Raw genomic sequence first — 13,315 nt, 5'->3', positions numbered from 1 at the left:
TCCGGGGGGTCATGAAGGTGAAGGACGCAGGATTTGGTGAGCTTGGCTTTGGATGCCTCGCTCCCTGGGGTGCAGAGGGGCGTGCTGGATGGGAGACAAGGCAGCAAAGAAAGCAAACCCTTTGTCTGTCATAAGTGCTGGGATTCTGGGTGCTGAATTTGAAGGGGTTGCAGGTATTTAACCCGCCACAGTGTGGCCTGCAGGGATGCTCCAATACAGCTCTGGCTTTCTCCAGCCCTGTCGCGGTGGCTGGTCCTGTCCTGGCTCCTTCCCTTCCCTCTGACACGTGAAGGAATAGCTCACTGGCATCCCATCCTGTGACTGGCATCAGGTGGCGTGCATGTTAAGCTCCCCATGTGCTAATTAAACACTTTTTTTAGAAGTGCTCTGAGCTGTGACAGTGCTCCTGCTGCTGAGGGTGCTGCAGGTCTGGCCCTCACACACCCGCAGCAGGGAAAAAATGGGGGATTTGCAGGAGAGGAGATAGCGAGTTTTCAGGTTTTGGGTAGTTATGGCCATAATACCAAGTGACCCCCCCCACGGCATTTGCTGATGCTGTGAGTGTGTGTTAGCAGAACCTGGCAAGATTTACTATGGGGAGGAGAGGAGAAACCCCCAGCCCCGCTGCCTTCCCTCTGCTCCCTATCCCCTCCCAGCCACAGGCTGAAACCAAGCGGCTGTAACGGGGTAAAAAAAAACAGGTCTTGGCAAGACCATAGGATAAAAGTTGCTGTGCCGGGGACCTGAAAAGAGGTCTGGTTAAACTGGTGTGGGAAGATTAATGGTGTTTTTTCATTTCTTTTGCTGTCTTTAAAGCCGGTGGAGGCAGGGGGGATGCAAGTTGCTTTTCACCCCGTGTGTGCCTGGGGCTCGGCCAGCCTCGCTGCTGGCCGCTCTTGGCTCCGGGACTGCCAGCCTGTGCTCACCTCCCCTCCCCTGGCTACAGCTAAAAGGTTTGGAGGGAGAAAAAATAAACTGAGGCCTCTGGTGGAGCCTCGGTGCCCGCTGCAGCAGCGAGGGGCTGCGCTGGAGCGCTGGAGCAGGAGGGAGCACCAGCAGCATTCTCTGTTTTCCTGGTCCCCACTGGGTCGCTCCTCAGCTGGTAATGCCATGGGGTTTTCCACAGCCACCCTGATCTTGGTCTCATTTGAAGAAGTGCTTTGCAGCCCTTAACCTTCCTGTTCTCCTTCTTGATGGCATCTTGCTTCAGCTGGATTCGCGTCTTCTCCTTGGCAAGAATAACCTCATCCTGGTGTCCTGTGCCCCATTTCATTGCCTGGGACACCCGAGGCCACCTCTGAGCACCTCCCTGCTGCACACAGGCCTGTTAATCTTTTCCTTTTTTTTTAACTTTTCCATAAATACCAGCAAGGACAGCATCTTCAGGAGCTCAGTCCTCGTCCTTGCTATTGTGTCCGCCCCAGGAGCTGCTGCTGCCACCTGCCCTGGTAGTCACTGTGTGCTGCAGGGTGTTAAATCTTGCTCCCCAGGATTTGGGGTCACCTGCCTTTCCTCTGCAATGTGCCAGGGCCAGCCCAGCATTTTGGCCGGAGGGAAAGTCCTCCCCAAGCATCAAGGTGATGCTTTGCATGTGGGAGGTGTATCCACCCACCATGTGCCATTTGGGGGCTGCTTTTCTCCTGCTCTTCCTCTGCGTTGCCACCACCAGCAGAGCTGGTCTCGGCTCCGTTCAACCAGAACAAGTGGCAAATTAACCTGACCTAAATCTGAAGAAGCCAGAGAGACCAACAGTTTTGTGTGCCCTCAAAAATCTGTGCTCTGGGGGCAATACAGGAAGAAATCTTGCCTATTCCCAGGAAGGAGAAATAGCTGCTTATTTATAACAGCTCATTTATAACTGTCTGACAACCTGCTCCTTTTTCCCCGTCTGTGCAAAAAGCTCGTCCCCCTCCATGCTGCTCTTCATCCCCATGTGACGTCAGCCGGGTCCCCCCACTTCCATCACGATGCTGCTTTCCCTGCTCCTTCCAGCTCACGCTAACCAGCCCCACGCTCACCCGGAGCGGGAGCACACTGCCCTACATCTCACCACCACTCGGAAACCTTCATGGAAATCCCTTCCAAGCCAGGAAAATCATCCTTGGTGGCTGCTCCTCCAGGCTGGCCATTGGGATTGGATCTGACGGCCGCTCAGCTCCTGACGGATGGGACCCGCTGGCTCCTGGCACAGCCGGCCTGTTGCCATGGCAATGGCAGGATATTGCTTTCTTACAGCGTCCTCGCTCACACAAAGCCAGCCACCGGCTCCAGCTTTGCTTTGCGCAGGGATGTGCGGTGCATACCAAGCGCTCCTGGCTCTGCTCTGTCCCCAGCTGGGAACCCGCTCTGGAGCGTGTGGGGAAGAAGCAGCAGGAGCTGGAGCTCTCTGCCTCTTTCCCACGGCTGGAAAACTCCATGTCTTTACGGCCGCCTGCTCCTCCTCTTCCTCCAGATGCTCATGCACCTATCCCTCCTGCTTCTTATTTCCTCTAAGTTTTCCAATTGTAAAATCCAGCCTGTGCTGGTTTTTATCACCTCCTGCCTGTGACCTGCACAGTTGGCTTGTGGGGACACCCCTTAACCTCTCCAAAGCTCAAGAGGTACAGCCATACCCTCACTGGTGCCCATCACTGCCGGAGCATCCCGAGCCCAAGCAGCATCTCAGAGATGGGGCTTGGCACATGGCTTTGGAAGATTGGATCAAGAATTCAACCTCACAGGATAAGACATGGCTCTAAATTATTTGGGAGGCAGCAGGAGTGATTTCTGCCCAGCCCAGGGTCTCAGTCCTGTTTCCTGATGCTGTGGGAGCTGCTGGTGAAGTCTGTGCTGGACAACAGCTGAAGCCCTCAGCCGGATGGGAGGGCTGGGAAGGGGCATCAGGGTAGCAGTGGTGGCAATCATGGGTGGCTGGTTCATGCTGTACATCAGCCATGTGTTGTTATGGCCTTGGTATGGTAGAATATGTCATCCTGGTTGTGTTGGCTTTGGCAAAATCAGTAGCATGAACCAGAGTCCCAGCTCTCACCCACTTACTGGCCCTGGTAGCCAAGTCCTGAGTCTCTTTTGCCAGTTTTAGCCAAAGACAATGAGATTTAGAAACCTCTACGGGTGTTATTTTCCCAGCTGTGAGAGTTTGAGACGCAAATTACTGCCTTTCCCCACTCAAAGGCTGAAAGTTCAGCTGAGCCATGTGATTAACCACCAGAGAATCCACGTGGGCCTTCAGGAGACCAGGGATCTTGAGCTCATCTCAGGAGCATCCTCTGCTTGAAACAAAACACTGTCAGCCTCACTTTATCTGAGCCACCAATGCTTGAAAGCCGGTGGGAGAGGGAGGACCGAGGTCTTTCCTTTGCCAGGGACGACAGACCCTTCCCCGGCAGAGGATGGAGGCTGGCGATGGCAGCGACCTCCCGTGCTGGCAACCAGGTCCCATCCTTGACAGCATCACGGAGGTGCCGTGTTCTTCAGGGACAGCAGTACAAGTTGTTGTTGTTGTTGTCTTATTTTTTTTCCTCCCCTGGGGAGCCGCAGACTGGGACTTAATCATGTTTATAGGCAGAGGGTCTTCCCCAGCGTGCTGGAACCTCGTGATGCCCACAACAGGCTGCTTCCCCATGGCCAGCGCTGCACCTAAGCCTGGACACCCCGCTGCCTGCCCAAGTACTGCCAGGGGCTTAAAAATCAGCCCTAATTTAAAACAAACCCCCCAAAAAGAAGAAAACCACCTCCACAGCTTAAGATATCTGTGCAACAGCAAAACCCAGGGGCTCCTGTATCTCTGATCTTTAGAGGTCATATTTTCAAGTTCTACACTATCAAAAAAAACCCAAGTAATTGGGTTTTTTGTTCAGGGTGTAAGGGTTTTTTTTTTTTTTAATAAATCTAAAGCTTAAACTCCCTTGTAACTGCAGCTCCTCAGGAAGATGCCGTGTGAGAATACATGGAAAGGCTGGAACACCGTGCTGGTGGGTGAGGGGTGGTCGGGGCTGTGCTGTGCTGGATGCTGACTGGTCAGACATGGCAATCGGCCCTTTTTGGCAGCCTTTCTGCTCCCCACAGCCCTGCTACACTCTGAGATCAGGGATGGCTGATGAAACATCTAGACCCAAGGACATTTGGATGAAGCAGGACCCAAAATAGCCTGAGACATGAGAAGGGTTGAGGATGAAAAAAAACCACCCACCCTGTAACAGCTTCTCCAGAAATGCTATATATAGACTAATTCGGTGACTTCTGGAAGGAAAGAGCTATGAAATCCAAATGGCAGCTCTGCCTCGCTGTCCTGAGTGCAGGCAGCTGACCCAGGGGGGCAGAGGGATGTTTGCCCCCAAGAACATCCCCGTGCTCCTGCTGGGGTTGTCCCAAATCTGTGGTTGTGAAGGGGAGTGTGGAAGCAAAGCTCAGGGCTCCCCAAATTGGGAAGAGGGAGAAGCAAACCCTGTTCCTGGTTGCATAAATTAGATTTAATTTCAAATGCTCCCTTGGGACTCCCAGAACAGAAACATCTTTTTGTCTTCCCCTTTTCTCTTTCCTGCCTCATCCCCTCTGCAATCATTTGAAACTTCCACTTGGAGCCCCAGAGGTAGCCCTCTTTTCCCTACGCCTTTCTCGATGTGCTGAGATTTGCTGTTTGCTTCCCATCTCGCCCTCTCCAGCCGTGGGTTTGGAAAGGAAAGGTCACCCTGCTAGCTGCCACCACCCCTGTGCCTGCTCACCCCGTGCCATCCCTCTCTCTACAGGTTATCCTGAAGGACCTGGAAGTTCTGGCTGAAATTGCATCTTCCCCAGCAGGACAGACAGAAGGTCACGGTCCCTCTGACAGCTCTGATGTGCGACCTGGCCCGGTGGAACTTCACATCCCAGCCAGGACCAGCCAGCTGAGCTCCTCTGGTGAGTGCTGCAGCTCTGGCTCATGTTTTGGGGACACAGGACTCTGTTTGGGGGATTTAGGACTCTATTTAGCAGCAGGATGCTGTAGGGGCCAGCGTGGAGGGATGTCAGCATTGTCCTGTTTTTTACAGGACCTTGGGTGCTAGTGGCTTCTCTCCTTGTGAAAACACTGAGAGCTCTAAAACTGGTTCAGGATGGGTTGCTGGCTGCAAGCCCAGGTGTCCAGACTATAGACAGATCTGCAGAAGGTTCAGTCTGTGCCTATGATGTTGCCTGTTCAAGGCTGCCCAGGTTGACTATGGACTGCTATTTTCCTCTGAGTGTCCAGCAGGACCTCAGGAGAGAGATTAAGATGGACAAACCTATTTTCTGGGGACTTCAGTAGTTAAAAAAAAAAAGAAAAAAAACCCTTTAATTAATTATCCCAGCACATAGGAAGTTTTTTCCACATTCCCTCGTCTGTGGCTCATCCTTCGCGGTTGCTTGGCTGCCCCTTCTCCTCGGCTGCTGCTATTTAAGGGCCTCCCTGTTGTACTCCCTGGGCCAGGTCGTCTCGGCCAAAAGCACATTTCATGTCAGCTTTGGATCGCAACCCGCACGCGGAGCCAAGGCTGCCTCTCCCCGCACAGGACGTGGCCACGGGGCCTCGCAAAATCACCGTTGGAGAGGGAGGCTTTGCTTTCCACTCACCAGGCTTTGTTTTCTCTGAAGATCCTGGATCACTCACCCCTCCCTGGGCTTAAAAATGTCTGTGCCAGCAACCAGATCAGGTTTGGGGTTGTTTGGGTGGGTTTTTTTTTTGCAGATCTACCTGTTTCACGGTAGCAGGCTCTGTGATGGAGGGGTGGGGGTACAATCCAAGCCCTCCACAAGTCTCCTCCATCCTCCCGGGGTCAGAAGCGAGACTGCTGGGTGGAGCGGCTCCCGCGGCGCTGGCCGAGCAGCTGAGGAGCCGCAGCTCAGCTCACGCTGATGCTTGTCTGAGGTTTCCTTCCTTGTGGATGAGCTAAAAATAGCAGGCGGGATGGCGTGGATCCTAACGGCTGCCGTGGCCCCTGTTAGCTATCTGGAAGAGCAACTTGGCTTCGCTTATATTGAAGTGTTAACATTTGAAAAGAGTCTGGCTCTCCCCACGTCGAGTGGATCTGCTGGAGCTGGAGCTCCCAGTATGGGGGCATTGTGCCCCCACACAGATTCTGGCTTCCTTACCTGCTTTCCTCTTCCTTGTAATGCATCAGAAAATTGTTTCTTTCAAAATTTATTTGGGGCTGAGCTCTGCAGGGTCGTTGGCTTTTACCCAAAGGCAGATGTTTTTGGAGAGGGGAGACGAGTCAAGTTGTTGGCCTTGGACGTGTAATACGGCCCCAGTTCTGTCTGGCTCTGACCACCCAGGGCTGAGAGTGGATCAGCTGCTGGGCTCCAGCTCCAGGGGGAATCAAGGGGTCGCAGCTGGGCCAGGACCCTCCTGGATTACTCCTGGAGAAGCAGAGGCTTTTGGAGAAGACTCTTTTTGTCGGAAGGTTGTTTGAAGGTGGAGACTCTTTTGGGAGCAGGAGGGTGGCTAGTGGAAATCCCTGCATCTGTATTTGGTCCTGGGGTAGTGATGGATGGTGAGAGCTAGTGAACCCAAATTCTGCCCCACAGGCTGATGTGAGTTCAGCCCTTCCCAGGCAAAAACGATGAGGTTCTGGTACTGAAAAGAGGGTGTTTCCCTTTCTAGGGTGACTGGTTTTGTACGCGGATGCATGGGAGTGTTCCCCAGGCACACCTCCCTGGCTAGCTCCACAATTTCTCAGCAGTAGGATGCTATTGCACAGTTGGAGGGACGGCTGTGGGTACCAGCGCTTCTCCCTGGGATTAAATCTTTCCATTCCCATCACCACACTTTAGACCGAGGTGCTATTGGAGCTGGTAGTGCTCAGGTCTGCTTCTCTCCTACCTAAGGATGCAGTCGGTGGCTTGCAGGTAAGCAAGCATGGGCACTCCATAAAACCTTTGAGCGCACAGCAGGTTTCCGTGCTGTGCTCTCTGTTTCGGCGCTCCAGGCTTTGCCACCCGAGTGGCGAGGGCAGGAGGGGGGCGGAAGGGGCTGGTGCCCCCGTGGTCTTCACCCCCAGCTTCCTCTAACTCCTTTCTTCCCTCGGGATGTGTTTATGCAGTTGTTTCCCTGCCATTGAGTTCAGTTTCCTTCAGATGCTGGGTTGATTAGTCAGGAAAGCCGTGTCCCACTTCCGCAGCCCGTTCCCAGCTCCAGTTTTTATTTAGTCGCTTTGTTCTCCAGTTACGTAAGGTCAGCTGCCCTTGATGCCTTCTCCAAACACAATGAGCTGGGGCCAGCCCAGCCAAGCGCCGCTTGGGAGACCCAATATCTCCCGACCTGCTCCAGCAGCCCTGGGAGAGGCTGGCTGGGTGCTGAGCTCCATCAGTCTGTCCTTGGGTCTCTTTTGCCCAGTTTTCTGTGACAAGGTTTGCAGGGCTGTGCCCAAGAGCTCCCCACTTCTTGGGCTCATGGTACAAGGACCCATCAAGTTTGTACAATGGCAATCCAGCTGCTTGCTTTGCTTTCTTTTGCCAGCCGAGTAGAAGTTGGGACAAGTAGCAGACAACCCAAGAGTTGTTGTCACCAAGTTCAGCAGATCAAGGGAGGTGATTCTGTCCCTCCACTCCGGTGAGACCCCCCTGCAGTGCTGGATCTGCTCTGGATCCTTCAGCACAGGACAGACATGGAGCTGCTGGAGAAGGGCCAGAGGAGCCACAGAAATGATCCGAGGCTGGAACAGCTCTGCTGGGAGGACAGACTGAGAGAGTTGGGGTGATCAGCTGGAGAAGAGAAGGCTCCAGCGAGACCTTATTTTGGCCTTTCAGTGCTTAAAAGGGGCCTGTAAGAAAAGTGGGGACAGACTTTTTAGCAGGGACTGTTGTGATAGGACGAGGGGTGATGGTTTTAAAAGAGGGGAGATTCAGGCCAGACATGAGGAAGACATTTTTCACTATGAGGGTGGTGAAACCCTGGCCCATGTTGCCCAGAGAGGTGGTGGATGTCCCTAGAGACACGCCAGGCCAGGCTGGACGGGGCTCTGAGCAACCTGATCTGGTGAAGATGTCCCTGCTCGTGGCAGGGGTGGCACTGGATGAACTTTGAAGATCCCTTCAACCTAAACCATTCTGTGATAGCACAAGGACAAGCCCTCCAGCCCAGACTCCAGCTCTTCCCTGCACAGGAGGAGAACGCTCTCTCCAAAAGGATGCCAAAACCATCTGCTGCCTCATACAGGGTAGTTCTTACACACATCTCTTCCTTCCTTTCTCCACAGCTTTGTAAGAAGTGGTTATGACCCTTTGTTTCACAAGAAGCTCTTTCCTCTGTGGCTTGATCCTGTGTCTCCTGCCTGGCGTCCTGCCGGAGCTGATGGGGACAGTGCCAAACCCCCTGAACACCTCACACTGTAGGAAGTTTACTGGGAGGTTGACTCCAAACGTGGCTGCACTAACACACGTGAGGTCATTGATTTCCACAGGCAGTGCATGGATATCACAGGAGTCGGTGGCTTACTCTGAAGGAATTTCCCTGAGAAACATCATCTGTTGAATTCACACTTGCTGTGTCCCCACGGGAGAACAAGTGGCGCTCCAGTGCCTGGACCAAGCTTGAGATGTGCTGTGATAGGGGTTTCCTGTCGCCATCTCTTTGAGCGCTTTTGTTCTCAGTGAGCCAAACCACTCCCTTTACGTTTTCTATCACTTCATTTGTGTAATCATAGATATGCAGAGATGGCCGCGCAGCACAAGTTTCCACCTCCATATGATCTGGAGAATGTTAGGCTGGCCTCTAAAAACACTGAGCGAGAGTCTGTAGGGTGCATGGGGTCTGTGAAGGGGAGGAAAGAAAAGCTGTCCCACTGTCACATGGCTTGGATTTGCTAAACTGGCAAGGGTAGAAGGGAAACCGCTCCATACTCGTCCTCTCCACGGAGGGCAAGGTGACAGCCGATGTCGCACCGTGGACTTCTTGCTCTCAGAGGAGCCGGTTTCCAACAGCTTTGCCAGAATCAGGAGTGCGACAGAAGGGAGCAGAAAAGCCGAGCAAGCAAGAGAGGAGAGACCTGTTGCTCCTGAGTGCTCTGAGCTCAGTGTTCTGGTTCCTGACGGTCAGTGGCTCTGCTATCCCTTGCCCTGTTGGCATGGAGCTGTGTAAGAGGGTTGACTTTCCAAAATGGTCTCCTGTCTTTTGGAGAGGAATGAGAAGAAATGGGTGATTTGTTTCTTTTCCTGGACGCTCTGCTGTGACAGCGCTGGGACCCTGCAGAAAACCCCAGGAGAAACTGTCCACACCAGAGCTGCAATTCCCTTGGAGCACCTTCAGGTTTAGATTCCTCCTGAGACAGCTACAGTATGTGGCTGGTTGGAAAGGCTGAGGATTCCTGAATAAAAGCCAGGATTGCTGATTTGTAGGGACTGATGATGATGATGATTATGATGTAGATAAGATCACTTCTAGACAAACACCCCCTGTGTAGTTACTTTGCTGAGCTGCCTCTGTTTCCCCAAGGCGCTGCAAGGGAATTGGAGAGTGGGGTGAGGAATGACATTAAAACAATTAAACTAGTAAAATGAATATTGGTGCAGAAACTGCCCAGCAAAGCCTATTTCTTCTCATTCCTGCTTGCAGGTTCTCTTCCATGTGCTTCACCTTTCCATGCAGTAGCATCAGTCCACCCTAAACTTGCCACCAAGCTTAACTGCTCCTGTTTTTGCAGCACTGCTGAGAATTTTCTTCTCCTGTATGTTGTCTAAGCTATACCCTTGCTGCATTTTTACTTATTGATTTACCTTAACGGAGAAAAATGATCCAGTAGTGGACTGCTAACGTTCCTAAGCAACCCATCAGCATTATCGTTGCTGCCTTCCTCCAAGGTAGGCACAAGCACAGACCCTGCGTTGAGTGGGGGAAGCCAGAAGATCAGGGCATCAAAATACATACCCCAGCCCATCTGGGTACCTGCTTTCTGGTGAGATGCTGAAGTCTCAGGAATTGCAAACCCAGAGCTCTTTAGCCAGGTAGGAAGGGGAGAAGCATGCCTGGATCTGGACAGCCCTGCAAAAGCAGCTGAGCACAGCCTGAGGCCATATGGTCCAGGATTTCGGTGGTTTTATTTCCTCAGCAGCATCCTGCGCTCCAGAGAGGGGAGAACAGAGGTTTTGCAGAGCCCAGCTGAGCTGCCGACACGTTCGCATCTGTTTCCAGCTACGCCCTGCGATGAGTTTTGGGCGGGGGGGCGTGTGGCGGAGAGGATTTGCCTTTTTTACGGCTCTATTTTTATCCTGCTCCACAAGGCTTCGCTGCCTGTGTTTGCAAAAGCTAAAATTCAAAACATCCTGGGGAAAGCTGCCGCGGGGGGCGGGGGGCATGCCACGCAGATTCCCACGTCGCCGCTCGGGGTTTCACCGAACACCATCTGGCAGCGCCGGCTCCCACGAGCCCCACGCGGGTCGAAGGCTCCTGGACCAGCTCCGGCTGCTGCTGGGTTTATCCCAATTGCTCCCGGAGGAGCCGTGGGAGATCCTTCTCCAGCTGAGCTGGAAATGTGATGCCCCGAGGAAGGCACTGGGGTAGGAAGGATGCTCAGCCCCCACCAGCTCTTAGCTCACCCTCGCTGTATCCGAGCTGAAATTGCTTCAATTAGGGATTGTGGTAAATCATTTTAGCTAAACCGCCGCAAATACCCTGGTGGATACTTTTTAACCAGCTTACCCAGCTTTAGCTTGCTTCAGAAAGGAATCAATTCTGGTCCAATCTTATTTAAATTTGGTTTAAATGGAGTTAAGCAAGTCCACACCAGTTTTAATTAAGACCAGTTTGAAACCGATTACGGTAAATTAGTGGAAGTTGCATTTTCTGCCAGGGTGAAGTTCAGCATTTTGCAGCTGAAAATCCAAGTTCATGTCAGACTCTGCCAGGCTCCCCAGGAGCAATCTGGGGACACTTTGGCCACTGTAGGTCTTGAGACAACTCAGCCCATCAAGCAGCCAGACAGCCTGAATGTTCCAGGCAGCTATACAATATATATTTATAAGGGCTTTAATATAGATCCCTAATTGCCTGTCTCGGTTGATTTATAGCGTGGCCATGTGAGCGATGGGAACGGTACGAACCGCCAGTGAGCACTTGGGGTACACAGGGGGGTTTGGGCAGGTGTTCGCCGCGCTCCATTTGAGCTGTCACCCATGGGTGGGGGGGATGGATGCTGCACTGGTTTAGGTGTTGCAAGAAGCACTTGAGTGCCTGGCTCTACCCCAGGCTGTGAAGCTTGCCTCGGGAAAGGATTTGTTAGCCCAGCACCCTGGGATGCGGGAGGATGCTGCAGTCATTGAGAAGCATCCAGGTTGGCTGAATGGTGAGGATTCATTTCAGCCACAGAGCTGCAATTTCCATGTGCCTTCTTAGCTTTTTTCTGCTGATTCTTGTTTCACTGCTCTGATGTTTCTGTGGGCCCAAAATTCCTGTTTGTTCCCATTACAGCTGGTATCTGGGCTGAGTTTCGTCATTTCTCTGAGCAGAGATCTTTCTTCTTCCAGCTCCCTCCTCTATGCTAGATTGAAAAAAGGCAGCAGAGCCGTGACGTGCCACCAGCCCCGCTCCGGGTACGTTAACAGCTGATCTGGCAGGTTACGGATCTGCAAAGTCTCGCTTCAGGGAAAGGGGGAGAGGTGCAAGCTTCAATTAATTAAGCCACAGTTTTCTTCACACTTCTCTCTGCTTGTCTCTCGTGCTTCATAGAAACACTTGACAAGCTGCTTCTATGGCTCTGTCAAGCCGGGGATGCCGTGGTGCCAAGCTGTAACCCGCGGGGTGACAAGCTGAGCTCCAGGCTACCCCAGGAAGGGTTACACGATGGCAGATGAGGTGCCAGCCGCTTCCTAGACATCCCATAAATGCAGAACAAATGGGAAGTTTAGAGGATCCGGAGGTTTTGCGAGAGAAATGTTTTGCCTGCTTGGAAAAAGTATTGCCCTTTTAAACTCCAGCTGAGGTTTGGTTGAGCCTTTTGCAGCCTGGGAGGCTGTTACACGCTGGTTTCTCACCCCTGGTGTTACCCCTAGAGAGCACTGGCAAGGCTGGTCCGGCACGGTGTGCCGTGGTGGAAAACTTCCTTAGGGACATGCAGATGTAGCTGCTGGGCGCCAAGTGGGCAAGAGATGGAGAAATGATCCCTTTTGAGTTTAGTCTGGATGCTCCCAGAGGCAAAGGATGATGAAATTGTTCCCTGGGGTGTGCAGACCCTCACATCACGCTTTCCTCTCCTAAAACAACAGGGCTAAAGCTTGTTTTTGCTGTCTGCATCTAAGTCCCTCCTTGCTCCCAGCTCCCTGACCCTGGCTGGGCAGGGGGGTTGCAGGTTTGGCAGTGAGTCGATGAAAGAAGGTGGCAGGACTGGAGGCTGGAGGTTGATGATCTTGCAGATTGCAGCTGGGAGCTTATTTCTGAGGCCATCCTGGCTTTTGGATGCTCACCTGACCCAGTGGGTCCTTCCGAGACTCCAGCTGGAGATGCAGGAGACACAACAGCACCTCAGGAGTGCAGATCTGAGGCTGCTTCTGCCTGGTCTGTCTTGCACCAACATTCCCAGCCGTGTGGCTCCTGGCTCTGTCCTGTGCACATCGCTGCTTCTATTTTTCCCTTGGGATGCATTTTGGGATCTGTCATGGTTTGGGCTTTGGTGGGAAGGCAGCTGAAGCTTTGCTGCACAGAGCAAATGCTGCGCAGGAGCTGCTGCCTGTGCTGCTGCCAACAGAGACAAGGGATCAGAGAGGTCAATTTTGGGGTCTTGAAAAGGTAAAAACTCCAAGATCAGACCTTGCCCTGGCCAAGCTACAATGTTGGGGCGTTACTAGCTGGTGCCGGTGAAGGTGTGATGTCCTGCCCACTCCTCACTCCTGGGTTGCAGCACAGCTCTGGTTTGGCTGCCTCATCAATGCTAACAAAACAGACAAAAAATATCACTTTTGCAGCTTTGAAAGATGGTTTCCATCTGCTCTTCACCTCCCCTCCCCAGCCTGGGCACCAGGCAGAAGACCAGGCCTTGCTTTTGAGGCTCTGCCCGTGGTATAGGCTGGGAGATGCAAGGCTGAGCCTGGTGGGAAGGCAGAGCTGCTCCGTGTCACCTTGTCCAGACCATGTCTCTTCTCAACCTGCTTTTGAGCTTTACTGAGCAGCTGGAGTGACGACACAAGGGGCGCGACTGGATTTTCACGCCGGGCACCCCCTGCCTTCGAACAAACACACCGTTGTTTTGGAGCACATCGGCTCAGCTAGATCCTATTATGTTTTTTTGCCCGGATCATCTTCCCCACAGCTGAGGGGAAACACGATGCTACAGCAAACACTTGTGCTCCGGGAGATCCCTGCTTCAAAGCCTGG

The 13,315-nt window shown here is 52.9% G+C and overlaps 1 protein-coding gene across 1 annotated transcript in view; it reads left to right on the top strand.

Moving 5' to 3' along the window:
* Window positions 1-13,315, top strand: part of VAC14 (VAC14 component of PIKFYVE complex) — a 61,010-nt gene that overhangs the window by 25,338 nt on the left and 22,357 nt on the right. The window contains exon 13 of the mRNA XM_082062549.1: window positions 4,746-4,896. Coding sequence (XP_081918675.1) covers window positions 4,746-4,896 — 151 coding nt within the window. The remainder of the gene's footprint in view (window positions 1-4,745; window positions 4,897-13,315) is intronic.

The sequence above is a fragment of the Streptopelia decaocto genome, assembly GCF_964273445.1.
Source record: "Streptopelia decaocto genome assembly, chromosome: 11".
Taxonomy (NCBI): domain Eukaryota; kingdom Metazoa; phylum Chordata; class Aves; order Columbiformes; family Columbidae; genus Streptopelia; species Streptopelia decaocto.
The sequence above is the reverse complement of the archived record's forward strand: the minus strand, read 5'-3'. Positions and strand labels throughout refer to the sequence as shown.